The sequence below is a fragment of the Empidonax traillii genome, unplaced genomic scaffold (assembly GCF_003031625.1).
Source record: "Empidonax traillii isolate 1590-97213 ecotype Southwest subspecies unplaced genomic scaffold, ASM303162v1 scaffold109:size1658292, whole genome shotgun sequence".
NCBI classification, from domain to species: Eukaryota; Metazoa; Chordata; class Aves; order Passeriformes; family Tyrannidae; genus Empidonax; species Empidonax traillii.
The window spans coordinates 1513301-1541199 of NW_020955302.1; the positions used below are offsets into that span (position 1 = coordinate 1513301).

At 45.6% G+C, this 27899-nt stretch overlaps 1 protein-coding gene and 1 long non-coding RNA gene across 2 annotated transcripts; both read left to right on the top strand.

The window, feature by feature from the left end:
* The first annotated feature begins 638 nt into the window (after window positions 1-638).
* Window positions 639-27398, top strand: ABTB1 (ankyrin repeat and BTB domain containing 1). Its single transcript, XM_027882681.1, has 12 exons — window positions 639-771; window positions 2499-2561; window positions 3654-3709; window positions 4766-4910; window positions 5263-5422; window positions 6339-6384; window positions 7356-7472; window positions 12225-12340; window positions 18325-18423; window positions 19003-19170; window positions 22089-22289; window positions 24047-27398. The coding sequence occupies exons 1-12, from the start codon at window positions 716-718 to the stop codon at window positions 24251-24253; spliced, it is 1434 nt and encodes a 477-aa protein (XP_027738482.1). The 5' UTR covers window positions 639-715; the 3' UTR covers window positions 24254-27398.
* Window positions 1366-2449, top strand: LOC114056976. The gene is made up of 3 exons (XR_003571105.1): window positions 1366-1419; window positions 1668-1669; window positions 2105-2449. It is a non-coding gene; the product is annotated as an uncharacterized LOC114056976 (long non-coding RNA).
* Window positions 27399-27899: the final 501 nt, after the last annotated feature.

Here is a 27899-nt window from a genome sequence, read left to right on the forward strand (position 1 = left end):
CCCACAGAGAATCACAAAATTGTTAGCAGTGAAAGGGACCTCTGGAGATCATCTAGTCCAACCCCTCTGCCAAGGCAGGGTCACCTAAACCAGGTTACACAGGAACATATCTGTGTGGGTTTTGCATGTGTCCGGAGAGGGAGACTCCAGGCCCTCCCTGGGCAGCTGTTCCAGTGCTCTGCCGCCCTCAATGGAAAGAACTTCTTCCTCCTGTTGAGGTGAAACTTACTGTTTTTTAGTTTATGGCTATTGCTCCTCCTCATGTCGCTGGGCACCACCGAAAAGAGTCTGGCATCATCCTCTTGGCACTCACCTTGGGGATATTTATATGAATTAATGAGATCCCCTCTCATTACAGCTGCAGAGGTGGCCCAGAGAGAGCCCTGCCATGTGGTTCCAGACCACCTCCCATCCACGTCCTGGACCGGGTCCCCTCCTCGGCTGTGTCCCGGATCAGCCCCCATTCCCGGGGCCGCCGCGTTCCACGCGTGTCCGGGGCCGGCCCGGGCTGCGGTTGGTCCTCCGTGCCGCAGGGGGGCGCTGCGGGGCGCTGCGCTGGGCCCTGCGGGCGGTGGCTCCGCCGTGTTTACATCGCCCGGCGCTCCCGCCCCGCCGCCGCTGCCCCCTGGCCCGGCCCGGCCCGGCCCGCTCCCCGCGGCCGCTCCTCCGCCCTCCGCGTCAATGCGGCGCCGCCGCCCCGCCGCCTGTCCCGGCCATGGACACCAGCGACCTGTTCACCAGCTGCAAGAAGGGCGACGTGAGCCGCGTGCGGTGAGCGGGGCCGGGCGGGGAGCGGGTCCCGGCGTCCCCCCCGTACCGACCGCCGGTCACCCGGGCTGCGGGGCTGGGCCTGCCGGGGCGGGCAGGCCTCGCCGGGACGGGTTTACCTGAAGCCCCACCAGGCCTCCCCGGCGCTTCTGGCAGCCTCGGGGAGAGCCGTTTGCTTCTTTACACGTCAGTGCACCTTGCACCCCGCGGAGCTGCGTGTGCATCGGGGCTTTGCTGTGTGCTTCGGTTTGTGCGGGGTCTCTGCCAGGTGTCCGAGTGTCAGACGGGTCACTGCGTACCCGCGGGTGTGAATGCTGCTGCCAGCGGCAAATGTCCTTGCACAAGGCTCCTCTCTTCAGCTGCTGTTTCTCTACTCAGACGGTGTTTGGGTTGGGAGGAAGCTGGATCCCTGGGAAGCAATCGTCGTGGCAATGTTTAGGCACCTTGTGGTGTAGAGTGTGGGAGAATCTCTGAGAAATACTGGGATGCCAAATTTCAAGTCAAGTGTCCCTGCTCACGTCAAAGCAGCGCGGCTCAGCTGTAGTGATTTTGGATCGGGAAACATGGGCTTGATGTCTGCAGGGTGAAGGGTTGTGGTCATGCAAAGGCCCAGGGTTTACAACAGACTCTTCTGCATCTCATGGGTTGAGTGTTGTAAGACTTTCCTTCACCTTTTTATTCTACTTGATTTTTCCATCTACCAATGTGTGGATCTTTCCAGATAATCAGAAGGAGCCTGTTTCAAGATGCTTGCTAATGCAGGGCAAGTGTGCGGATAGATGAGATCTGGGGGACATTGTTATCCGATGTAATCATGCAAGCGGTAAATTGCTTGTAGTTTGCAGCAGAAAAAAGGGTCTGGGGGGTGGCCTTGCAGAGGTTTAAGATGACCAGTGTAGAAGTGATAATGGAAAAATGGTTTGTCTGAAAATGCTGTCAAAGCAGGGGGGACATGTGGGACTGAGTAGAAAGGAGCTGAGTTGATTGGGACTTTGGATGTGGTCAGAGGAACCTGGCGTTTGAGACCGGAAAGATGAAGGGAGTGAAAGGGAGGACTGATGTGGTGGGTGATAAAAAAGCCAAAACTTGAGAATCTTTATGAAAGCTGAGAGGGACTTCTATGTGTGGTTAGCAGAGGTTGTTGCAGTAGTTGGGGACAGGCTCTAACAAGGCTCAGGGTGTGTAGGAGATTTGTCTGCAAGGCAAAGCCTAGCTTCTAGAAATGCCAGAGAGGGAGTGTTGGCAGCATTTGATCTATCCTAAATCTACAGGACGAGGAAGTGGCGGGAAGTCAGTGGAGTGACACTTGGTGCTATCGCTTGTGTCAGGAAGCCAGAAGCAGGATGGGAGTCCAGCTTTGGCCTTGTGGAATTAACCACTTATTTGTAAGCATCCAGGCTGTGAACACAGTTGGAGAAAGAGAAGTTAAACTGCTCAGGCTTCTTTTGTGATTGCTGACCTGTTGGGGGTGGGTTTGATTCCATTCTTTCCCCATGTGCACCACTTAAGATTGAAGGCAGCTGCCAGACCATGCTGCAGAACACCATTCTTTGGGTTGAAGGTTTGACTGATGCCCCTTCAGCTGTAGCTGACAGCTCCCCAAATCCAATGCAAGACCCCGTCATTACCTTTGGAAGTTACTGTATGAACTCAGAGTTACATTTCGGAAAGAGGGGAATGTGACTGAGGAGCTGCATGAAGTTGTAACTTTGCTCTCCCTTTTCTTCCAGATACCTTCTTGAACAGCGAGATGTGGAAATTAATGTCCGTGATAAATGGGACAGCACCCCCCTGTGAGTGCTGCAGCCTGGAGCGCTGGCTGGGTGGGGTGTAGGGCCTACAGAGCTCCTTTGCTCTCTCAGCAGCAGCAGCCGCGATCACTGTTACAAAATGTCTCAGGTTCTGCTTTTCGGGAGCTTTGGCTACATAGTTCTGCTTCTCTTTTCTGCCAGTGCTGTGCTAAATATGTCTTTGTCTCCCCATCTGATTGACACTTCCTGTAGTGATGCTCAGTGGTTCATTTTGTGACCAAATTACCTGGATTAAGCACTCTGTTCTTGGCTAGATTAGGCTATTTCCCCATCGAAGTCTATGTTATTCTAGTATGCCTTTTCAGGTGAAGGCTTGGCTTGATGAAATGCAAAATGACTGGAAGATCACAGTGTGTCTGGCAAGGCTCTGAACATGCAGTAGAAGAAGAAGAATCCCTGTGCAGGTGCTGAGGAGCAGGGTGTGAGCTTTGTAGCTCCCCACAACTCCAAAGTGCATTTAGACATCTGCAGTATATTTAGAGTACAGAATAACTTCCAAAGTAAATGTAGACTAACATTTGGCTGCTGCAATGCACATTACAGGATTCTCCTAATTTATAGGACTGTTTGAGGTGCTTGTGAAGGAGAATCATGGAAAGCTCAGACCACAAAAGAGAAAACAAAACTCAGCCTAAGTAGGACTTAGAGGAGTGGATTTGCTGTACATCCAGTGTGAGTGCTGTTCCCTCCTCATCACAGTGTGCAGCAGTCAGACAGCAGAAGGAGCAAGAAGTGTTTTTGAGAATTCAGTAGAAATGCTGAGTGCTTGTGAAATGGTCTCCATTAAAATGAGGATGAATTTGGCAGCTGGTGGTGCAGCAGAAGATGCAGGACCTAGATTGGGACCTTGAGATCTCCTTGCAGTGCCCAGGAGTGCTGAGAACAGATCCTGCTTAGTCTGTTGCTGGGATCAGACTCCTGTGCTATTCAGTAGCAACCCCTTACTCCTCTTAGGAGTCATCTTCTAAGCTTCTCAGGGATGCTCTCATTGCTGTGGTGTGTGTGCCCTGATGTGCCTAGATACTGAATTTTGCTTCCTACTGTATCTGATTGTCTTTCTCTTGTTATTGTCAGGTATTATGCCTGCCTGTGTGGACATGAGGAGCTTGTACGCTATCTTTTAGCCAATGGTGAGCAAAACTGTCCTGATTATGGGTGCAGTATCTTTATCCATATCGGTCCATTGGGATTGGATATCCTTCTAGCTGTCCCTAGTGGAAACTTCTTCTGTTACCACCAACCATATGATCAGCGATCTCAGGCTGCAGTAGGAGTCCAGGACACACTTTCATGGTCCCTTTTGCAGACCATTTGCTGCTTGAATTTGCTTCTTGAAATTGAAATTTCTTGATTTGCTTGAAATCTTGAAAATGCACAGAAAGGGAAGCTTTCTTGTGGTGGCTCAAGGCAGCATGCCTTTCTGAAATCACAGCTGGTGTTTTTTGAGGGTGCATTGCTGTTGGGAGTATGCTGATGTAAGGGTTGTACTTCCTATGAAGAATTGCCTGTGTAAAATTTTCTTGTACTGTTCTGATAGTCTGGCTTTGTAAGAAGGATTTAAAGGTGAAATGCAAGGGATTTTGCTAATCTCAAACACAGCAAGGCAACTAATCCAGGCCAAGTGCCTGCCCATTTGGTTCCCAGCACTAAAATTCCCTTGCGTAGTGGTGGTGATCTGGCAGAGAAATCAGAGTGCAGAGTCAGATCTCAAAAGGTTTTTTTTTTATTGCATTCAAAGCATCTTAATCAACCAGTTGTGCAATTCTAAAATAGCAAAATGCAAATGCCCTCCAAATTTCTAGCAGAGTCTAAGCTATAGAGGCATCTTCTGCCTTATACAAAGCAGAAATGCTTTTTAGGAGGAGCTGTTAACAGTCCAGGAAGTGATCATACTCTTTGTAAAGTAAGATCTGTCTTCCCAGAGCACTGCTGGAGCCATGCTGAGAGGCTTAGTACCCAGGTCATTTTATGACAAATGAGTCATGACATTTTCAGAAAGAGATTTGGCTGTGGGACAACAGCTTGAGGTTGTACACACGTGAGGGAAGCTTAGTTTTTGTAGATATGCTCAGCAGCACAGGAGATCACAGTGAAACGTGTCACCAGACAAAAGTCACGCTCCTTTAGTGAGCACCTGGGGACGCTTGAGGAGGATTTAGCTGTACATACCTGTGGTGGTTTTGCAGGAGCGAAATGTGAGGCCAACACTTTTGACGGGGAGCGGTGTTTGTATGGAGCCCTGAGTGACGCCATCCGACGCCTGCTGAAGGAGTACAAACAGATCACAGCAAAGTGCATGAGGAGAGACTACTATGATGTCTTCCTGCAGAGGTAAGCAGATAAGGCATGGGCAGAGCATTCCATCATCCTTCCTTAGCTGCTAACCTGTTTGGGGGCAACTAGTTCCACTTTAAAATCTGTTCCCTGCATTCAGGTGGTCCCCTGAGGCAGGAAGGTTTCTTTCTCCAGCCTTTTTGCACTAATAAAACTTCTTTGAGTCATCAAAGGGAGGGACAGATCCCAGTCTAGTGTATGAAGTACCAGCCCCAGTGCTGGCCTTCGCACTGGTCAGGGAGAGACTGCAATGCCCAGAAGTATTTGTTCATTTAGACCTGATTGTACCATGTCCCCCACTAGCTTTACTCCATTCTCTCCCGTCTCATTCTCTCTCTGTCCCTCACAGGTTGCTGGAGCAGGGTTACCAAAGCGACATTGTCTTCATTGTTCACGGCAAATCCTTCTGTGCCCATCGCTGCATCCTCAGCGCTCGCAGCGCCTACTTTGCAGAGATGTTTGAGACCAAATGGAAGGGGAAAAATATGATAGTGTTGAAGCATCCACTGGTGAGCAGGATTGTTTTTCCACTTCTTTCCTTTCTTTTGCTGTTCCAACTGCCTGAGAAAAGTGAGTAGGAAAGACAGTTTGAGGGTTAACTTCCACAGTGAGTAGCTCCTGGAGCTCAGAATGGCCCAAGTTGAGGAGAAGGGCTTTATGCGGTAAATAGCATCTTATGTAGATAAAAAAAGGCTGCAGACTGCATACTTTCCCTTTGTTCTTTCTGTCACATATCTTAATTGCAGTACCAGGTAGTTGTTACCATCTGCCAGCTCCATCACAACCCCTCTGTGAGATTAGTTGGGTCTGTCCAAATCCTGGTGGACAGGTGGTCTGTGGTGAAGACATCACCTCCATAATTGGTACTAATTGAGTCCCTTTTGTTGTCTTTGCAGTAATAACTAAATAGGCCATAAGTACATTCTATCCATTAATCACCAACACTCCAGCACACATTTCTGTACCTTGACTCTGACGTGCAAAACCTCCTCTAACAAACATACTTCCAGTTTCTCTGGACGTTGCTCTCCTTTCTCTTTGTGCAAGAACATGTCTTTCCTCTCATATTAAGAAGGGGTAGAAATGTTTATGACCAGTGAAAAGCTGGATTTTACAGAGCCTGTATTACAACCATGTCTTTGGAGCACCTCCATTAGTCAACTCCTGTCCCATGAGACACTTACGGGATTACTATCAGTTGATACAGTGAAGGGCTGTGTAAGTCAGATGGAGTGGCAGCATGAGGAGCAAGGAAATTGGGTGCAGTGTGTGAGTTGTTATTTAAGTCGGTTTTTTTTGACTGTTCAAGATCGTGTTTCAAGCTTGTTGTTAAGTTTCTGGGAATTCTAATGGCAACTTTCTCATGGTGTTTTTTTTGTTTGTTTTTGTTTTGTTGGTTTTTTTTTTTTTTTTTTTTTTTTTTAGATTAATCCAGCAGCCTTTGGTGCTCTTCTGCAGTATCTATACACAGGTAAATGACTTACCCTCTAGTGTATGTGTTCATGGCTGGAGGGCAGCTGTCTGTGCCCCTGCCATAGCACTGTTTGAGTGGCCCAGGCTGCCCTTGGCTATGTTTGGGTGCACCAGTCACCAGCACATCCTCCCTGCTGGCAGAAGGGGAGAATGTGAGCAGTCACCAGCTCTTCCAACTTGTCTGTACCTTTTGCCAGTTGTTTTCCTGCCAGTGACTATACAGTCAATTAAAAACAAAATCAGCTTAGGTTGATTGGTTGGGTGGATTTGGAGAATGTATTTTTAACTTAAGGAAGGTAAAGCCAAGTTCCCACATAAAACATTTTCAGTCTGGCAGGCCTGAGCAGTGTGTGCTGAATGCTTTGACTACTCTCTAGAATTTTGTTTTGAACAGAAGTTGATCCCAAACCTTCTCTGAAAATGCTTAATGTTGTATTGTAGGTATGCTAAATGCTAAACTACCTCAGGCCAGGAGGGGGTGCCAGAAAATAATGTTTTCTGCAAGGTTCTCCTTCCCCAGTCCAGTGTGTTCAGAAATGTTCCTTGACATGTCTTCTGTGATTGTAAAAGATTCTGGGATGACAACTTAAGAGCATAAAGTCTTCTCTTACCCAAAGCCAGGCAGCCAGTGGTGGCAGTCATGCCTGCTGCTGTTGTGCTGCTATTTTTTTCTTTTCTGAGGGAATTAGGCATGCTTTGTATAGCCTGTTTGGTCTTTGTACTCTTGAATGAAGCTGTTAGGATAAGCCCTGGAAAGTGGGAATGTGAATTAAATGCCAAACTGCAATTACTAAGTGGTGGGTGCTGAGGTACCAAGTCTTAGCATCTGGGACTGAGTCTCAACTCAGCTGAAAAGTGAGGCAATGTAACTACTTAATTTCTGTGCCATCAAGTCTTCAGACTAATTTTTTGCCATTTTTACCCCTAAGTCCATGGGTTAAAAGAGCTGACTGCATTCCCTCTTGACAGGTCGTCTTGATATCGACGTAGAATATGTCAATGATTGCAAGAGGTTAGCCAAGCAGTGTCGGCTGCAGGACCTCATTGATGATTTGGAGACCAAATGTAAAAAAGTCTATGAATTTGGTAAGCATTTTACTTGCTGTTGTCTCTGCTGTGCCTGTGTGTCCTTTCAGGGAGAAACAGGGAGGTGAGATGGTGAATGTTTCATGGTGTCCCTGGGGCCTTCCAGAAAATGATTCTGTTGTGGAATTCCCATGTTTGCATAATAGTTTTCAGTCATGGCCTCTCTATAGAGCAGCTGTAGTGGTTTCTGACACAAGCATGTTTATCATTTATATTGAGTGTTTTCATTATAATGGTAGCAGGACTTTTCAGTGGTTGCCAGACATTCAGTGGAGCATGGTGGGGTATATTGGGAAGTGCCTTTTAGCAGAGAGCTTGTTTCAATCCCTGGGGAGATAAAATATGTACAATTAAAAGTAATTTTCTGAGTTTATCTGACCCCTGACTAAAGTAAAATTTTTGATAATTGGCCTGAAGCAGGTGCATAGGGAGATATAACACTTCTTTTAAAAGCAGAGAAGTGTTTCTGAAAGCGTGTGTGTATTAATAACACATGGATGTGCCAAACCTTAAGTGATACAATCCTCTATTTAAGGACTTTTTGTTATCCAAATAGCTTGTGATCTAATCATGACATAAACTTATTGCATGAAAACCAACACTTGGAGTTTATCATCATCTCCTTAGCTTGAGCTAAGAGACACGTGAAGAAGAATCAAAACAGCACAATAGGGCAAAGTGGTGTTACTCATGACGTAAAAAAAAAAAATATCAGATAACAAAACCTTCAGGCTGAAAACACCCGATTATCATTCCGTGCTCTGAGTTAAATCCTTTATTTCAGTCAAGTTAATTTTAGTTTGAGAAGAGACTCCAGTCTGTGGCTTTAAAGTCAATAGCATCTTCTTCCCTGATCTAAGAGGTAAGGGTCTAACTATTCTACCTTTCCCTTTTGAATACCTGTTGTGATTATTCGACCCCCTGAAGTTGCAGGGCTCAACCGAGAGAGAGAATACTTCTGGTTCCAGAAATTCCTCATCTACAGATCCCATGGAAGATATTACCATGTGTATGTCTCCCTTGGGCTCGTGCAGCTGTTTGGTGGTGGTGGGGTACCCGATCACTGAGGTGCAGCTATTCCCATGTAGACCAGCGTTCAAGTCCTTATGGAAGCTGTATCATAAGTCTTACTTCTGCCATGTAAACACAAATGTAAACATGGATCTGAAGAGATGAGAAATGCATTTCTTGGTTTCTTGCTACAAAAAGTGTGAGGTACCGGTTTGTATTAAGTAAGTGGTAGAAAGGGGGAGTAGTGAATGAATATAAAATAAAATCTACTCAGACAATCAGATAAAAATTATCTTGTGGCATCTTTTGATGTCAGAGTAATTCAGTGAGATGCCTGGAGATCTGTTTTTTCCTTTTTATCTTTTTTCCCAGGATCTAGCTGAGACACTGAAGGCGATCATTCCACCTTAATTCATCTAGTTAAAATCTCATGTTGTATTGTGGGAGGAAAATAAGGTGCTTAAATTTGTGAACTTCAGGAAAGCTGACTTCTTGGTGGGGTTTAAAAAGGAAAATGATGAAGTAAAGTTTCAGGTTAGTTGGAAGTTTCTGATACAAGATCCACTTGGAAATGTAATGCAAATTTCCTGGATGGCATCAGACAAATAATTTAATTTCTGTATTCTTTGGGGCGGTAACGGTTGCTCTTCATTTCTGAGGCCTAACAGAAGACATACTCAATGGGTAGTGTAAAGCACTGACGGAAATACTAAGCTTAATTGTTATTTATGACAGGTTGAATTTAAAAGTTTGTTACATCAGATGTCATATGGAAGCCAGGAAAACTTGATTCTGCAGAAATTAATATATGTAAGAGTTACAGAAGTTGAAAATTGGAAAGATCTTAGATCACGTCATGTCTGGCACTTGACAAAGCATTACTTTAAGTGCGTTAGAAACCTCTGCCTGCTCAAAGTGCTTCGTGTGGAATAGACATCTGACTCAGGTCTGCAGAGCAAGGCCATGTCTTGCATCTGTATTATGAAGTTGAAATGTGAAAACAGCACTCAAGCCTCTGGCAGCTCCACTGGATAATTGCAGTCTCTGCAATCTCATTATCTAGAGTTAATCAGTATTTCAAAAGCACTTAGTATCTTGGCATGCACAGACAGTTTAGGAAGAGGATGACCCAGTGCCTTCTGTTTCACCTGAGATATACTTGGGTGTGAATGCCTGCCTATTTTCCTCCACATGTAGATTACGACTATAATGAGAAAAAATTTGCAGTGTTTGGAAGAGCTCAAACAATTTGTCCAGATTAAGCCATAATCCTTCCTTTAGAAGCGTATTTATTAGAAATTAAATGTTTTGCAGTTATTTTGGCAAGTTTTAGGGCAAAAAGGGTGATAATGAGGTTTGTCATGCTTGGCTTTGTAGCAGAGAACACGGGCTGTACAGAATCTGTGGTTATAGCTGATTATGGCATTGGGAGGAGGATGTATCTGAGTGTGGCATCATTTTGAAGGGTTTGGGGGTTTGGTATGGCTTTTGTGGCTCTTATGTTTTGTGGTACATTGGCTTAATTTAAACAGAAGACTACAGAGAAGTACTGAGCAAGAAAACCAAGGCAGCTCATGAAGTGGTAGGTGATGTTCAGTGCTGTGCAGCTGGTCTAGGCAGGGAAGAAAGAAAAAATCCTCCATTCTCAACTTCAGCCATAGTTGCATTGTTCCCTCCAGCTCCTTGCATTGTTTTTACTGCTTTTTTTAGAACCCCCTTCATTCCTCTTTCCTGCACCAAGGTCATGGTCCCTACTGCTTGCTTGCAGCTGACAGCTTATTCCTGTTTCACAACTTTGATTTTTGTTGTCTCTGTGAGGAAAAATTTGCCTGTGATACCAAATACTGTTCTCTTGTATTTGAGAGGTGCAGTGTCTGAATAGATTTGCTTCTCAGACAAATCACTGTTCTTTTGTGTGTCGCTGTGAAAGGGCACAGATGCTCTGTGGATCCCAAGAGAAGAACTCTGCCTTGACTACTGCTTAAAACTTGATGGGTCCATTAGCACTTACAGAGCCTGACCGATCTGGTGACTGTTACAATAAGCACAACAGAAATACAGATTATTCTCTCTGCCAAAAACAATTTCTAATTTCACGGCGAGAAATTTGCTTCTCTCACGCTGGTCTGTAAGTGGACAGGGCTCTTTGAGAAAATGCACTCAGTCTGGTTTGTGTTGGTGCCAGGTCTCCTCTTGGCTTATTTACCCTGGAAGTCATCTATCTGAGGGTAGTGTTTCGTGCTAATAGGGCAGCCTTTCTCCTTGCTGGTGAGCTTTGTGTGTAGCAATCATGGTACCTGGCTATTTTGTACTGAAAGATTATCCTTCTCTTTCTAGTAATCTCTCTGGGATGTGCAGCCTATTTCAAAGTATAGTGGTGGCATATCTGAAGGGTGGATGTGGAGGAGGGGGTGGACAACTTATTTTGTGGCACATTGTGGTCTGGTTTCGCCCACGACCCAGTGGAGTCATCCGATGGAGCTCATGTAATGCTGCGCAAAATGTCAGGAGAAATGAGGTCTCAAGGTGGCGTGATTCACCTGTGAGGGGTTTTAATGCCATGAATCATACCTGTCAGAAATTCTTCTGAATGCCTCGGAGTTAACTCTGCATCTCTCTGGCTCCCAACAGCATCTCAAGCCTCCCTCACCACAACTGTGCATTTTCCGGTGGTACTCTGTATTTTTTCACAAGCTTCTCTATATACCAGGGACTCTTGAACATTGTACATGTTCTAGTCCTCACCCCAAACCATGCTGACCTGGAAACAAACCTGAGGTGGGGAGCTGCTGGAGGGAGGTGGCCCAAAAGAGGGGCTGTGCTGGTGGTGGTATCGTAACACAATAGCTGAGTGTACTTTGAGCTGCTGCTTGTTTGAATTTAAGATTGGCTTCTGTGAGTTCCACGGGAACTTTGGTCATAACAAGACCGCTAAAGTATGATCATGGTTTTGCTTTCCCTTTATTTGGCTGTTTTACTGAGTAGGCTGATAGGGCAAGACAGGAAGACACAGTAGGTCTGAAAAAGGCAAATGAGGTTGCCATCTCTGAATGGCTTATCTGAGCTCTTTGGTGGTAGTGATGCTTATTTAACATTTGCAGAGAACCACAGGCACATGCAAGAGTCTGGGTGCTTTGGGGAGTCTTTTTGCTTTGGGGATCTACAGATAGAGAGTAGAGGACAGATTTGAGCATGCAGAACTTTTTGGCTAAACAAGAATAAATCCCTTCATTTCCTGCAGTGAAGTTAGGATGGCACAGCTGAAATGGGACCCATTAGAGCACGTGAGAGAGGCATGGAAGCAGATTATTTTAACTAAGAACTTCCTGGCATGGGCTTCACCTTAGGTGACACCGTCAGCAGTAGGTGTGGTTGGTTGGGGAAGGCATCCTACAGGGATGAGGGTATCCTGATCCACAGTCCTTAACTGTAATTGGTGACATGGATTGCAAAGAGCAAGATGGGCTTGAAATATGCCTGTGACAACTTTGTGTTTCCCACAGTTGATATTCCAGCATAAGGAATTAAGTGGAGGTTTGAGATGAGACAACAGTACGTGCATCCCCTTCTAGCCGTGCTCACCAGCTGCACTGAGGGGTGCTGAGCGTGTGTTTACATAGAAGAATTGTGTGTGTTTTTCAGTAAAAGCCACATAGCGGTACTGATTTTCCTGGAGTGTTTATAGAGGAATTTAGGCATCTCTGCTCTGTTTTGTTTTTTTTTTTTTTTTGCTTCTTCCAGTCTCTTCCAAGCCAGGGACCTGTGTGAAAGTGCTGACGATTGAGCCCACAGGTAACTGCCGGCTGCAGGAAGATCTGGCTCTTCTGGCAGACTGCGCCCTGCCAGCCGAACTGCGGGTAGGGAGCACTTCCACTCCTTCTGCTCTCTGTGGGGTTGGGATATCTGGGCACGTGTGTTCGGTTGTGTTTTGCTGTTTAGAGTTTAGTGCTTGCCTCTTTTCTTGTGCTGCAAGAGCTGAAAGGCTTTTGTTGCTGAGAAATGTAAAATTGTTTAATGGGGCTGTCAGTGCTGGTCCTTCCCCTTGGATTTTCCCCTCAGCAAGGATCTTGTAAATAAACCACTTTTCATGTGAGTAGGGGGGGATTTCCCCAGTGACTACAATGGGACAAGAGCTGACCCTCAGCTCTTCTCTGTGTCATCTTTCTTGAGAATTAGAAGTGTTTTAGCAGCAGGCATTGGTACGCAAAGGGACATGCAGGTAGAAGGTGGCTTGCTGGGGACTGACACTCTGCAGTGCAGAGATGCTTTCAAACCCTGAAAATATTTCCAGCAGAAATGTGAGTCCCTCTGAAGAGAATTTAACTTGACTGGCAATAGATCTGCTTTTCCTAACTATGTCCTGACCCTTAGAAATAGTCCCCCAGGTTAATGATGACTGTGTTAAAATACCATCATTTTTATTAATTAGGATCATATTGGATCTTCTCTCCCAGTTGCAGAAGAATGGGGATAACTATTAATGGTCTTCATTCTCCCTGCATCTGGTGTTTTCTGTAACGTCATCAGATTAATTTTGCTCTTATGTATGCCCTTTTTCTCCCTCATTCTCATACCAACCACTATATTTAATAATGTGGACTCGTTTTAGGTGGCTGCCATGCCCAGAGATTGTATGTCTGAGTGATACAGCAGTTTATTGCCTTTTTTCTTTCTGTCCCCTGTCAAATAGACCTGCCTGGTGCAAGACAGCGCATGTGTGTGCCAGTGCATGGATAAGGTTTCTTACCTTAATAGACCAATATGTTTTGTACTGGCTTTTTTCAGACATGTTTCTTTATAGAGGGAGTTTTCCTCCATCGAGTTTACAATTACCAGTACAGAAATCTTTCCTACATAGCCTGCCTCCTCCAAATAACCGTGCATTTGTTTGTGGCTTTCAATATGCTCTTCTGAATGTTTGCAGGTTTTTAAGAGAGGTGATACTATAAGTAAGCCTCAGATTACCTCTCCAGGAATCAAAAAAAGGATAAAGGACCCCAAACAGTGAGATTTACATAAATTTTTAAGTCACTTCACAAATGAAAAGAATACATCCTGTTTGATTGCTTGTTTCCAGACCTTAATGGCACTGTCCTGTTGGGTTAAGCTATTCTTCTAAAGGGTTAGAAACACTTTGCTTTTTAATTCTTTCATGTAGAATAGGAGCTGGAAGGAAAATAGGAAACTTGCAATAATGTAATCATCTGACAGCAGTGTGAATTGAGAGTTGTGGTTTTCTTGCTGTGTTCATAGATCAGAATGAAGGCAAGCATTTAAGAGTTGTTCTGGCTGTAGAAGTAAAGAGGGCATGGGCACACATCTGCTCATTAGTTAGAGAATTTGTGTGCCATTCACAAAGGTAGATGCTTTGTTTAAGCCTGATAAATTCTAGAAGATTCTATTTTTTCTCTCTTTTTTCGTGATACATTTTTTGTGGTTAACTTGCAAAGAATATATGAACAAAGCTCTTCATCCTAATGCCATTTATATCTCATCCTAATGTTTCCAAATTGTTAAATTCTGTGAATTAGGCATGTTTTTTCTGGGACAGAGGCATTGCACATCCTCATTCTTGCAGGGTTTGTTGCTATACAAAGAATAGTATACAAACTATGTAACCTAAAATGTCAGGGATAACTAAATAGTCACGTACAAACATCCGTGTTCTCAAGAGAAACATACATTATTTTTTTCCGGCCAAGCAGAACAAAATAGGTATTTGGCTTCTGGATAAAGGCCAGAATTTCCAGAATTTGGCAAGAAACATTTGTAGCTTCTGCATGTCATGTAATGCTGTATTATATGAAATGGAGATGTGTACAGCTTTCTGTTTCAATATCAACAAATAATTTGCATGTAATTTCTTTGATACTTGAATGATGCAGGAAACTGCATCCCAGTTTCATAGTTCAGTAATATGTGACTAAAACAATAATGAACATTTGATATCCAATTACAGTTCGCTATTATTTTCTAGAGTGATAACTATCTATTCTTTAAAATCTTAAATTTATAATTTATAAATTTATAATTCTGGTAACTTGTTTCTCTTTCCTGTTTATGCTTCAAAGCCTTTTTTGTATTTTTCAGTGTTTGCTTCTGCAAGTGTGTTTGTTGTCTCTGTTTTGTTTTTGCAAGTGTGGTTGTGGTCTCTGTTTTGTTGTAAAGTAGTAATGGCCAGGATTTTTTTGACCACAACAGCTGCTTCCTCGGTTTGTTGCAATAAAATTTAGCAGTGACAGATTTAAGTAAAATATCATCAAAAGCCAGGCAGCTGTCAAAAACCATGTGGCTTCCCACTGTCTGCCTGCCTGGCTCTTCATCCCATGTCTGCTGGGTGACCTCTGAGTTAGAAACTCCAGGGCTTCCAGTATATGAGACTGTAGGCACTTGGTTTTCTTGTGACTGTTTTTCCATTACCTTTTAACTGAGATCTTATGTTCCAAACCAAGATGAAAAAAAAAGGATCAGTTTACCACGAAATAAATACTGTTCTTTATTTATATTGTAAGTTGGCGTGGCTGCCAAAAAGTGACCATGTGTCACTTTTGGGGTAAAACTAAGTCTTGCAATGCATGGGAAGAACAGTTTAAAACAAGTAGATGGGTTCCATCGTGTCTGACTCTGCACCTGCCGTGGGGTTGTCCAGGGCAGCTACTCCTGTGTTTTGCTTTGCCCATTTGGCAGAGGTAGATTAACTGAACTATTTACAACATGGTTCCAGTTTTACTTTTTTTTATATCCAATCCACTTGCATCTGGTTATGAGCTGCTAATCTTCTCTTGGATCACTAACCCCTGTATTTTGTGTTGTAAGTTATTTACAGTTTTCTTGCTGAGATAATCGGCCAAGGTACAAATTGCTGCCACTAATTTGTTTTATGTGTTTTTGCCTTCAGTAACATTTCTATTTAAGCTCTTATAGGAAATCTGTAGCGGTGAAGACTTGGTTCTCTGCACATGATGGCTGATGCTGTGAATGTTCAAGCAGTCTTAATGCTGTAGAGTGTTGAGAATATTTCTGTATGGTGATTGAGTTATTGGGAATGTGTTTGCACTTCATAGGTTAGACGGTGTTTTGCTTCCTGGGCCGCATTCTTGACTTTGGCAGCTGTGCTTTGCCTGGGCAGAGGCATGTGAAGGAGGTTGTATGAATAGGGGTAGTGGGAGGAATAAGCCAATTTTCTGCAGGGAGATCCTGAAAGGGAGATTAAATTCCTCAAGCATGACAAGGGAGGAGAGTAGAAGTAGTAGAGACTTGAAAGGGGAGTAAAAGGGAAAATTCTGCAAAGCCACTTCATGCTGAATGGGAGAGACAAAGACATGAACCTGCTTTTATAGTAGAATTGGAAATGACTCTGTAAACCTGAGCATCAGAGTGGGGACCAGGCAAGACTAGAGGCAGAAAATTTAGCCCAGAAGAGTTTGTAATTAGAGAGACAAACTCTTGAGACAAATAAAACTCCAGTGTCCACCACAGAGAGATGGATTCCATTTAGATGTTTACTTTTGGGCAGTGAAAGGAGAGCAAAGAAGGGATGCACGTAGGAGACAAGGAGTTTCTCTCAGTTACAATGCCTGTGCCACAGAGTGGCATCTTACTGAAGCCTATTTGTGGGTTTGCTTTACTGCTGCAGCCCAGTAAAAGGAGAGGCGATGACAGCACGAGGGGTTCTTGCTCTGTCGTAGGTGTTTATTAATGCAGGGACACGTGAGAGTACAGAGTCAAAGGCGCTGTCCCCGACTGAGGGGAGAGCTAACCCTTATATAGGGTTGGGGGTGGAAGGATCTGGAAACTGGGAGGAGCATGGGACTAAACAACCAATGGGGATTCAGCAACATGCATAAATTAACTAGGAGCCAATAACATGGAAGGAGGGAAATGGCAGGACTGCCCACACTGTGGCAAATCCTGGCCAATGAGGGAGAGGGAAACCTTGACCAATCAGGGAGGAGAAAATTCATGATGGGACTAACATGTTCATACATGTCCAAACACAATACAACAAATACAACTGGGGCACAAACACTAAAAAGCATGCACCAACAGCAAACACCACAAACACCAGTCAAACGACTACAGAACACTCTGCCAACCCATGAATCAGGCCCAAACCACCTGCAAATGTCTGTGCCACCAGGCAAGAGTCCCTTTAGTATCCTTCATACACTGCGTGCCATTTCCTGTATTCCTCCTGCCTCCCTCGTCTGTCCTCCGCACTTTACCTGTGATGTGCCTCCAAATTTGTAGCCTTTGAAGTCACGTCAGAATTTCTAGGAGAGAACATGGAAGCTGTCGCACAGGGTGGGGATAGCAGCAAGGCAAACAGAGCAGGAGGTTGGATCATGATGCTGGTGTTTTTAATGCATTGCCACAGAGTGAGGCTGCAGGTTGCCAGACCATGGCTGGAACCAAGGACCAAATCCTTGAAACATGAGACACAGATAATAATGGAGAATCTACAGATGGGACAATCTGATCACATCTTCAGTGCTGGAGGTGCCCTTTGTGTTACAACTGTATGAAAATAGGTGATAAATCACGTGGGCGGCATTCCTTGAATTGCTGCATCTCTTCTGGAACAGGGATTTCCTGGTGAAGCAGGACTCAAAGGAGAGAGGTGCTATGGAGAGGCCAGCATTACTATGGCAGCCACGTGCACGATTTGAATGTCACTGGGCTTATCCTTTGATTGGGAATCAGAAGCTGGCAGGTGTTGTTGTGGACAGACAAGGGGTTGGTAAATGGGTCCAGATTGCCACGTTCACTGGTGGTATGAGATTTTGTCAGCTTGGTGCCTTGCCACATCCGAGAACCTGTTCTGTGAGAAGCCTCACTGCATGTGAGCTGAGCTTGGCTGAGAGCACCAACTCAGTGTGTTGGTTGCAGGCTGCTCGGGAGGGAGGAGTCATCTGGCTCTTCTGTAAAGCTGAGAGCCAGTTGCTTTCAGTCAGGATGAAGGCAGGCATGCTGGAAATGGTGCTTAGGTAGTCTGTGACTGTGAGACTGATCTTTATGGTCAGTCCAGTATTTTCCCAGCTGCAAACTTGGGTGTAGTTTTCCTGGATGAGACACAGCAGGAATAAACTCCTCGGCCCAGGTAGCTCAGGGGCGTGTGCTTGGAAAGGAAGAACTCGGGAAAACTTTTGTTTCCAGAGACTGTCTTGCTTATATGACTGTGAACATAACCTTTTTTTTTGGAGGGGGGGGTTATAATTTAATTACCCTGTATATAGGATAAGGTGAAAGTGAAAATATTCGGAAGTGTCACTTTAAAGTAACATAAGGCTAACAGATTTTTTTTGTGTGTATGTCTGCTGTCATGGTTGGCATGTGGGACTGGGTGGAGGTGTGTTGGTGTTAAAATAATTCACTAGAGTATTAATACTGCAACAACACTATTTTTGGCTGCAAATCAAAGCAGAAATCTGAAATGTGCTTTAGCAATGTTGGATTATTCAAGTGAGGCAGTAATTGTAACCATACCATTTCAAACTGGTGCATACATCGATGTAATCTATATGTTACAGCATGTACACAGTAAAAGACTAGTCCTAAGCTCGAGTCTGCTTATGATACCTCCTACGTGAAATAAACTTTGCCTCCACTTGGTTATCTGCCTTGTTAAATGGCACTGAAACACTTTCCAGAGGATCATGAAGTTTCCATGGATAAAGGAGGCAGCTGTAACTTGTACCAGGAATATCTCTATCAGGAGTGCAAGTTCTCCAGTTCCTCACATGGAACGTGTGTTCAGAGCACTGTGCTGAAGGAATAGGTGGAAAAAAGCGTGTTTAAATCATGAATGTTATAGACAGGGGTTTCTGGTTTTTCTTCCTAGGTTGGTTTTGGGGAGTTGCCATTTGACAGCACCGACAACTTTAACAGCTGTGCTGATGTGTGTTTCCGAGTGGAAGATTACAACTTCTTGTGCCATAAGGTATGTACTTCTGCTCTACTTCCTTCTCCTCCCTTTTTGCTGTGAGTCTGGTCAACCTGTGTCCCCCTCCTTTTATGTTGGATACACTCTGCAGGAGCAGCATTGCCTCATCAGTTGCAAAACCAAAAGCATTATTGCAGCTGGAAAACTACATTTAAAGCATTTAACCAAGCAGCAAACCCTGCTTTTCTTGCAGAGGTGAGTAGATAAATTTCTAGATTCGTCAACAACGTTCACAGCTGAAAAGTCTCCTGCTGCTTGTGAGTTTACTGTCTGGAGAGTGGAATTTTGATCTGCAAGTGAACAGCAGTAAGAATAGATTTTGAGATCCAACCTCCAACTCAAGGTCCTGCCCTAATGTCATACTATTATCTCCTAAGTTTGCAAATTGATTTTCATTCTGAGAGCAGGCATGTATAGGAATAAGATATGGAAAAATGTTGGAGATGTAGCTTCAAAATAAAGGGAAAATCAGAGTTACAGGGTCTGAACTTCTGAAATATCTTTCAGCTGCCCTGATAGCCAGTTGGGAGTGCCCTTTGGCTTGGTGAAGTGAGTTTTGTTTTTTCTCCCTTCCAGGCATTTTTCTGTGGTCGCAGTGATTATTTCAAAGCCCTCCTTGAAGACCATTTCAGTGAGAGTGAGGAGCTGCAGACACAGCCCAGCATCCCTGTGGTGACGCTCCACAACATCTCCGAAGACATCTTCATCCGGGTCCTCTACTACATCTACAGTGATGATACAGAGGTGAGACCAGCCACTGGTCCTTTCTTTCTGTGCTGGTTAGTGCTGAGATGTTTTCAGCAGTGTTTTTCTACAACATCTGGAGCAGGGGGTATGTGTGTGTGTGTGTATTCTTACATTCCACTGACCTACTCTGCTGCCTTACCTTTGTCTCAGGAACCGACATACTTGGATGTACTGTTAGCCAGGCATGGTTTTTGTTCATGTGTCTGATGTCTGTGAGCAAATCCCTATTCTTTTATCACATAATAAAAGTCTGGAAATTGGGTTGCACGTTGTTCATTGACGTGATAAATGCAGGGCGTTTCAGCTTTCCCTCTTGGGCTCTGTGGCAGGATAGGGGGAGCAGCTGCCAGTAGATGGCAGATTGAACACATTTGGAGATGTGGAAAGGCTGAGAGAATTTGCTTATTTACTCTTGGCATCATAGCCTACTTTTCCATTTGTAGCAAGTCATTATTTCCAGAGTTATTTATTGCTGGGGTGGGCAGAGGTTCCTCTGGGAGACCAACGCCTTGCTGTGCTCAGTATTGAAGGCAGTAACAAAATGGCCCGAACCCACCTAGTTTTCAGCCTAATGGAAGGCGCAGCAAATAGCAGCATTTAATTAGTTTCCTGCTTTGGTTTTGTGGCAAAGACTTTCAGTAAGGTCTCGCTACAAGATCTGAGAACACATTCTGGCATTAGGGCAACAATCAGAGGCGCTGCTGCACCTGCCGGTGTCACTTCTCCCCAGCAGTGTTTGTGCTCTGGGGTAGGTGCCACGTGCAGGGAGCGCACGCAGCTGTGACCTTGTTTCTGCTGAGCCGTTCACCTCCAGGCAGCGGTAGGGAGAGATGTGTTTGGCGGGCAGCAAGGGCAGGATTGCCATTGGTATGCCAGGGAGCAGATCCTTCACTTGTCTGCACTCTCCCCTCAGCCACGCGCTGAAGGGGCAGGCAGAGGGGGGAGAGAAGCTGCTTGGGGTTGTGATCCTGACCTTGTGACTGCCCCGCAGCGTGACCCTGTTCCCTTGCACCTCTCCAGTCTGCTTGCCCGCCTCGTGATGACTCACAGGAAGGATGTTTCCAAACAGCTCTTCCTTTCCAAGGGGTGCCTCAGCTGCCCTGTCTGGGCTTGAAGCAGGACAGACCAACAACGAGTAGGAGTTTAAAGGATCTTGCTCGTGTGGTTTCTGTGCAGAATGAAACCTTGAGTTTCAAACTGAGCAGCCAGTCTATGAGCCTGTGCAGACAGTTCACCTGTCATGAGGAACTGCCAGGAAAAATGGTCAGGAAAACAGGAATATAGCTCAAGTTCCACACTTGCATATGGAGTGTTCTCCCTGTCCTGCAATTCTCAAACCAAGTATCAGCACTCTCAATTCCATGTTTCTTTTTCCGAATGATTTAAGGTGTCTCTCTGCCATGTAGCAGTGACAGTGTTTGCAGTTGTGGGGAAGAGTGTGTGCAGAGGACATAAAGGGTTTGAGGCACAAAGAGAAACTGCTGATCAGAATACTCGTGTGGGCTCAAGGGCAGCTTTTGCAGGAACGTTTGCCAGATTTGTCCTTGATCAAGCAGTTGGGGGCTACAGCCATAAATACTGCTGACTCGAATGCCTCCAACTCCTGAGGTTCCTGGAGCTTATGAAGGGACAAAGCAGCACTTGATTAATAACCCCAAGAGCTTTGTTACCCCACTGTGCATACAGGCCTCGTGGTATGCCTCTCCTACATCTTGCATTCTTCTGCACAGCTGCTGCAGGGTGTTACACAGCTGAGGTACTTGCTGTGAGCTCTCTCCAAATATGGGTGCAAACAGCTGTGGGGGATGAAAAAATCTGCTGTTTGTGGTTATCAGTGAGCAACTGAGTAACCACATGTGTAGATGTGGACAGCAGTGTGTTTGCTGCTGGCTGGTTATCAGGGCAGTGGCCCACACTGCAACCAGTTACCATTGCTCAGTCCAGACCAGTGTGATTTGGTCTCTGAGTGCAAGGGACTCGCCTCCTCCATGGCCAGGGCATGCTGCATCCTGCAGATCTGCTGTTAAAATGGATGTGGGGAACTGTGCTCTTTGCACTTCGCAGTAGCAGGAACAGAGAGAGGCTCTAGTTCCAGGTTAGTGACGCAGATGGCTGATTAAAATAGGATTTGCCCGGCCAGGGGGAAGAGACTGAGTAAATCTGGAGGTGGTTTCTCCAACATTATCTACAGCATATTTATCCTCAGATCACTTGCAAGTACCCAAGAGGGAAATGGAAGGATGGTTCTCTAGCTCAAGAACCTGAAAATGTTAAAGGCCATTCACAACAGTTCAAATTTAAGCATCTAATGCATGAATTTAATTCAGTTTGTATTCCTGTTAAAGTTCCAGTAGTAATTGATGTGCAAAATATGTTCCTTACCTAGTTGGGCCTCACAGTTTGTTTGGGGTACAATTTTTTGTCCTTGGGTGTACCCTGTGCCAGGGAGGTTGTGCTGGCTGAGTTAGCAGAGCCAGTCTGAGCAAGGAACTTAGGAGAATTTTACTTGTTTTTCACAACATGCGAATCCAGCAGTATGAAATGGGAGGAAAAATGTGGGGACAAGGTTTTCTGTCCTGCCAGACTGTTCTGTTTGTCTCTTTGAAGTACATCAGATAAAAGCTCCCTCCTTCCACTGCCACACTGAACATTTCCTGGCAACCAGCTTTCAGGTGCTCTGCAACATTTCATCACTGCCCTGTGTTTAGCTTAGAGGGGTTATGTGCAGCATGAGAAACTTCCTGCTGCATTTTGAACCCCTCTGTGGTAGGAGTGGGAGACCCAACCTGAAAGATTGAGCTCCTGTCTCTCCATAGTTAACACTTGTCCAGTAATGGGTCAAGCAGCACTTCAGTTTGCCAGAGACAAGTGTTGTGCTTAGAGCTGGACTGTAATTCTCCTTTTTCCATTACCAGCTGTCCCCGGAAAACGCCTATGACGTGCTGTGTGTGGCAGACATGTACCTGCTGCCCGGGCTCAAGCGTCTGTGTGGCAGGACCCTGGCCCAGATCCTCGATGAGGACAACATCATCAGCATCTGGAGGATCGCAAAGCTGTTCCAGCTGACGCGGCTGGAGGACCAGTGCACGGAGTACATGGCAAAGATCATCGAGAAGGTACCAAAACACTCCTCGCGGCACTGACCACGTGTGCTCATAAATCTAGCTGTGCAGTGAGCCAGAGATACAGCAGATTTAATGGTTGTCCTTTGGTCTGTACTAAACGGTTGCCTGCTCTGGATTAATGTGTTTCCTGAAGATGTGCAGCAGTTAAGTTGCAAAGCACGTGGTGAGTTAGGACAGAGGAGGAGGAGTGTACCTGAGGTACCTGATGTCACCACAGTAGGCCACATGCTGGTGGCTGTCTAGCACAGTCCTGGTGACTGTGGGGTGAAAAATCTGCCTAAAAAGCTCTGCAGGTACCAGGGGCAGGTGATTTTCAGTGAACTTTCAGACACTGTGCCCAGAGTGTTGACTGAATACACAAGCTTCAGCCTGGAGAACTCAATGGAGTGCGCAAGGAAGGTCTCTTCAGAAAATGTTTTTCAGTGTTTGCTGAAGGGAGTTCTTCCTGGAATAATGCTCTAGAAAGGAGAAATCAATGTGATCTCTAATCTCCAGGATGACAAATCAAATGGTAGGGTTTGCGCAGGGAAAATTGGCTATTGAACAGCAAGAAGTAATGAATTTAACGCAGAAGTTTTCCTTATGGGGCTCCATTTAAGTGTTATCCTCAGTGATTATAGCTTAAAGTTTCAGGACTCATGGAGAAAGTTGCCATATGGATGGATAAACTAGAATCTAGGCGTGTTTTTAACCTGAGGCAGATCTTTATAAATGGCTCGTACAGTTTGCATGGGAATGTAACATTTTCACCTACAGCTTAAAAGGTGTGAAATTATTTTTGGCATGTGAAAACAGTGAAGGAAATGATTCTGGGGCTGTTACTTTGTTCAGCGCATAGCTTGCACCCAGATTCTGGCTTCTGAAAAAGCTGCTGAACATCCCAAGTAGCGATTGGAGTCGGGCTTTACTTCTGTGTTACCCTTGCATTCCCCATCTCTAGCTTAAGTGGGAGTCCTTGGACCCAGCACTGGCAATGAGCCTTCCTAAGGGTGTTGGCACAGAGAGAGCCACCCCAGCTGTTCAGACATCAGCCCTTGCCAGCATCTTGTGGAGATGCACTGATGGCAGCAGGGAGGGATTTTGGCGGTGTGGTAGCAGAGCAGAGCTCAGCAGCCTGCTGAGTTCAGTAGGCACAGTTCAGTAGCGCAGACAGACGGAAGCTGCCTCTCACCCTTCAGCTCACCACATGTTCCTGGGGAACCTGCTGCAGAATCATTCATGGGTGACCCAATTCTGTCAGGGTGGGCACAGAGCAGAGCAGCTGCCTTGCTGGTGGTGGTGGGGCTGAGTCACTGTGGGAGGATAGTCATCTGTGGTTCCTAGTTCCGCACTGGGCACAAGCACCCACTGGCTTGTCTGCTACAAGACTTTACCCCAAAGTGTCTGGCAACATCTCCTGTTTCCTGCTGAGGAGCTTTCTTGGGGAATATTGTGTATATTCATGTGTCCCAATTCCAAGGCTAGGGATGCTTAGAGAGTGTTAGAGTGCACTGTTGGAGATGCAGATTGCTTACAGTTGTGACTGTTTATTGTTGGAGTATTACTGCCTCCCTAGAATGGATGGCAGGATGTATCTCCAAGTGGTGCCTGTAGGAGATGTAGGAAGATTTGGGGTCTCCATGTGCCCTTAGCACTCCTTTTTTTCCTATGGGATCCTTTAACAGTGGCTGAGACCATTATCCCAACCCTTTACATCTCTTTACCTGTCTTCTTGTCTTCCTAACGGTTCTTTTGTCCATCCTGTCCAGCTGGTGGAGTTGGAGGAGTTTGCGGCTGCTGTGAAGGAGAACGCAGAGGCTGTGGAGGAGCGGCAGGAGACTGACTCCATTCCTCTGGTCGATGATATCCGCTTCCACATCACCAGCAACGTGCAGACTTACAGTGCCATTGAGGAAGCCAACCAGAAACTTGAAGCTCTGGAAAACCTCCTGGCCAGTATAGGGCTTGAGTGCTGATGAGTGCAAGCCCTGCCTGTCATATGCAGCCTGCGTAGCCCTCACTGGGTTGGCTCAGAGTGCAAGAACATCCCAGTCTGAATGTTCCTCTTCTCGTTCTTTGTCCTCCTTCCCATCCACTTTCAGGCATGATTTCTTTTTAATTTATTTGTGTCTGGACATTTGCATTTCTGGTTTGTGTTTGGTTTTATTTTGGTTTTTGTTTCTCCTTTCAGAAGTAGCTCCCAAAGCTCAGCCCAAATTGTAGCTGCTCCTTTGTACAACACAGTGCAGACAGGAGACTGTGAGCTGTTTGGAATGGTGATGGAGCTGTTCTGGGGACTTCCTACTGCCTGGGGTTAGGACCCATCCTGTTCTGTTGCCCAACAACGCACTTCTGAAACTGGTCATGCCAGAATATTGGTTGAATTACCATCAGCAGAGGAAGAAAACTGGATTAAACTCTAAAAATAAGTATATGGGAAAGGAAGTCAGCACTGTCACTGTCAGCATTTTAAGACTGGCAGAGGTGGGTAGTGCATCCCCACCAGCGAGACAGGGGTACTTGGCTATGTAGAAGGCACTGTTCACCTGCTCTTTTACTTACTTCTTAGATGAAAAAAACCCAACAAAACAAAATAATTTCCAAGTCTTCCCTAGCTTTTCATTGCTTTGAAGTGCTCAGAAAAAAAAAGCTTTGCTTTCTGAACAGGCATCTTTGGGAATACAGTAGAGACCAGAGTCCTTCCATTCTTAGAAAGCAGTAGCTTTCAATGCACAAAAGAAAGGAGAGCAGCCCTTTTCTTCCTAACAGAGGAAGGAAACACCTTCTTCTTTTTGTCCATTGTGGTAGAGCAAAGCTGACTTGCTGATGGGTTAGGGAAGAAAGGGCACTGGAAATCTTTTTTAAAAGGAAAAGGGGTCTTTTGGGGCCTCACAGGGCTGCTGTCCCACTCATCAGCCTTCTAGCTTTGCTCAGCCTTGAGCCTTGTAGCTTCATTGTTCTCCAGGAAATTCACTGTTTGTACTAACGAATGTTTTTGAATATGTGTTCTGCAGTAGGTCGTGTTATCTGGTGTTATCTCCCTGGATTCCTAATGAGGGTAATGATGTTCCTTCTTAGCACTAATCAGCAGGCACTACCCCTGCATAAAGCTTGTCCTGCTAAATAGGCTGCCCTCGGAGCTGTCTGTCTCTGGAATGGTTTGTCGGGAGAGTCTCGGGTCTCCAAGGCGCAGGCCGGGCGCGCTTTGCTGTGCTGTGTGCTGGGAGGGAGAGCAGGCACTGAGTGAAGCACAGAGGGAATCTTGCAGGGGCACTGGGCTGCCACTACCAATGCATATTGTCATTTGGGTCACTTTGTGAGGCAAGATTCTGAAATAATCTGTGTCAAGTGTGCTTTTATGGTGTGATGTGAGAACTGGACATGGATCCCTTGCAGCTTCAGGGTGTTGTTTTCTGTAATGGTGGTGGTGCCTCACATGAGAAAGGAAAGCACCTGCTGTACCTGACCTGCACTGAAGCTGTTGGCAGGGCCATGGGCAGGCTCTGGGCACCACCCGCTCTAGATAGAGTGTGTTGAGTTGCAGTGAGAAGGGAACACTGGGCTTTGGCCACTGTACTTGGGGGGAAGCTGGACTTCGGCAAAATCATGTGACAGGATTGAGTTGCACTTAACAGAAGCTGGGGACAGAGCTGGGGCGGGGGGAGCAGGGATGGGGTTCACTGACATAACTGAATCCCAGATGCTTGTGCATTTTGTCATCTGGGTTTAACTGGTGTCTCTTGCAGATCAAGTCTGAAGTTCAATCATGGTGTGCTTCAGTTCTGTTTCAAAATGCTTGTGAGGAAGTGCAAGGAGCTGCTGTGGTTTGTTTTCTGCTGCCATATTAGTGTGAGGGAAGAGATGTGTCCCTGCAGGAGTGTGATGCTGTGTGGAAGCAGGAAGCAGCAGGAGTGTGCTGGTGACGTGGAGAGGAGCTGTACATTTGCTGTGTGATCTGTGTACCTACAGAATGTACCTACACGGCCATCTCTAAGCTCAGTGTGACTTTGACAGAACCCCCAAAGAGCCCAGCACAACTTATGCTGATAAAGGCATCTCCATGAACTTGAGGAGGGGAAGGGCTATTAGGAAAGCTTTAATTTGAAGTCCCATATATTTTGAAGAAAGAAGGGTGAAAGCAGAACTGCTTGTTTTTATGCTGTCAGGCTTATGAAAGCCTGATACAACTTGACCCAGCTGGTTCAGTTCCCCTGCGTTTCTCCTCCCTATATGGCTGAAAATGACACTGAACATAAGCAGGATGTTTAGTTTATCACATCCCTTCTACTCCTCCAGCATAAATTCCACATCTGACATCTTAGTAGTTGGCTTTCCACAGCAGTGGCTCTGACATCCCTGCACAAGCCTTGCATGGAACCACCAGAGAACAGAACGTGGCCTTTGCCTCCTGCTTGCGGTGAGCGAGATGCAGAAGCAGGATTACCAAAGAATGTGCTAATGCTTTTCTCTGCAGATGCCTCAGCTGCTAAAGGAAATGGACACTGGCAGTGGGCAAAGCAGGAGGGAGGCAGAGGAGAGGCAGCAGTGCTGGGAAGCGTTTTCCATGTGGCTGCTCTTGAATAATTCCATTCCCGCATCCTTAAGCGTGGAGCAAGTGAGGCTGCAGTTGTACATGTGGGAGGAAAGGTCAGTGTGGCCTTTTGATCTGCCTTCCCAGTAGTGCAAGTCCACGTGGGCTTCCAAGCAAATGCCTCATCTGTCTGCGTGCACTTAGTGGTCACATCTGTGAGGTCTGTCACATTGTCCAATTACTTGGGATCCTTTAACCCCCCCCATCCCTTTTGGCAAAATAGGGCTATCCAAAAGCATGCATAAGCAGATGGTCAGCATGCAGGCAAGCTCTCTAATTAAGATAAGCCAGGACAAACTTAGATCTGAATTCACTTTATTCATGCTGCAAATGATTTTATCACAAAATAAAAACCTTCTGATTTTTCTTCTTTGCCAGCGTCCTTTTTGTGTTTTGTTGCCTGTGTCCTTTTTATTTACTACTAGCCACTTGCTGAAATAAAAAGATTGTAAAATTTATCAGAGCAACATTATATTTAAGAAGAAATGTGCAAGCATGTGTGCAGCAATAAAATAGTCTATTTCAATATATCTGTTGTGGCTGTGGCCTCTTTGTTACCAACAGACAACATCAGCGTGGCTTTATTTTCGAAAGGATTCTGTGGGCTCCTTCATTTTTCCTTACCCAGGCCAAGGGCTGGTTCTGCACTGCCTGGCGTCCAAGCAGTAAGGAAAGTGTGGCTGTGCTCTCCTCTGACAGAACAGGTGAGTAAAGCACTGACTTGTTTTTAGTGGCTGGTTTTTCCCAGGATTATTCATTTCTTTAGCAGCACCGTGGAACAGGCTTGGTCAGTGTGGTGGGGGTGTGTCAGGGAGGTGATGTTTGTCTTGGAAAGTTGCTCTGGGCAGCCCCTGACAGATTAAGTTGTTCCTCCCTTCCTTCTTGTCATCCTGTGTCCCTGTCATTGCTGACTGGTCATTAAATCCAAGGATGGAGATTTCTGAGCCTTTGTACTTAACCACTCTGACTTTTTCAGTGCACTCCTGGAGTCTGAAGCATGTGTTTTCTCCAAAACCTTGAGGCTGCTGGAG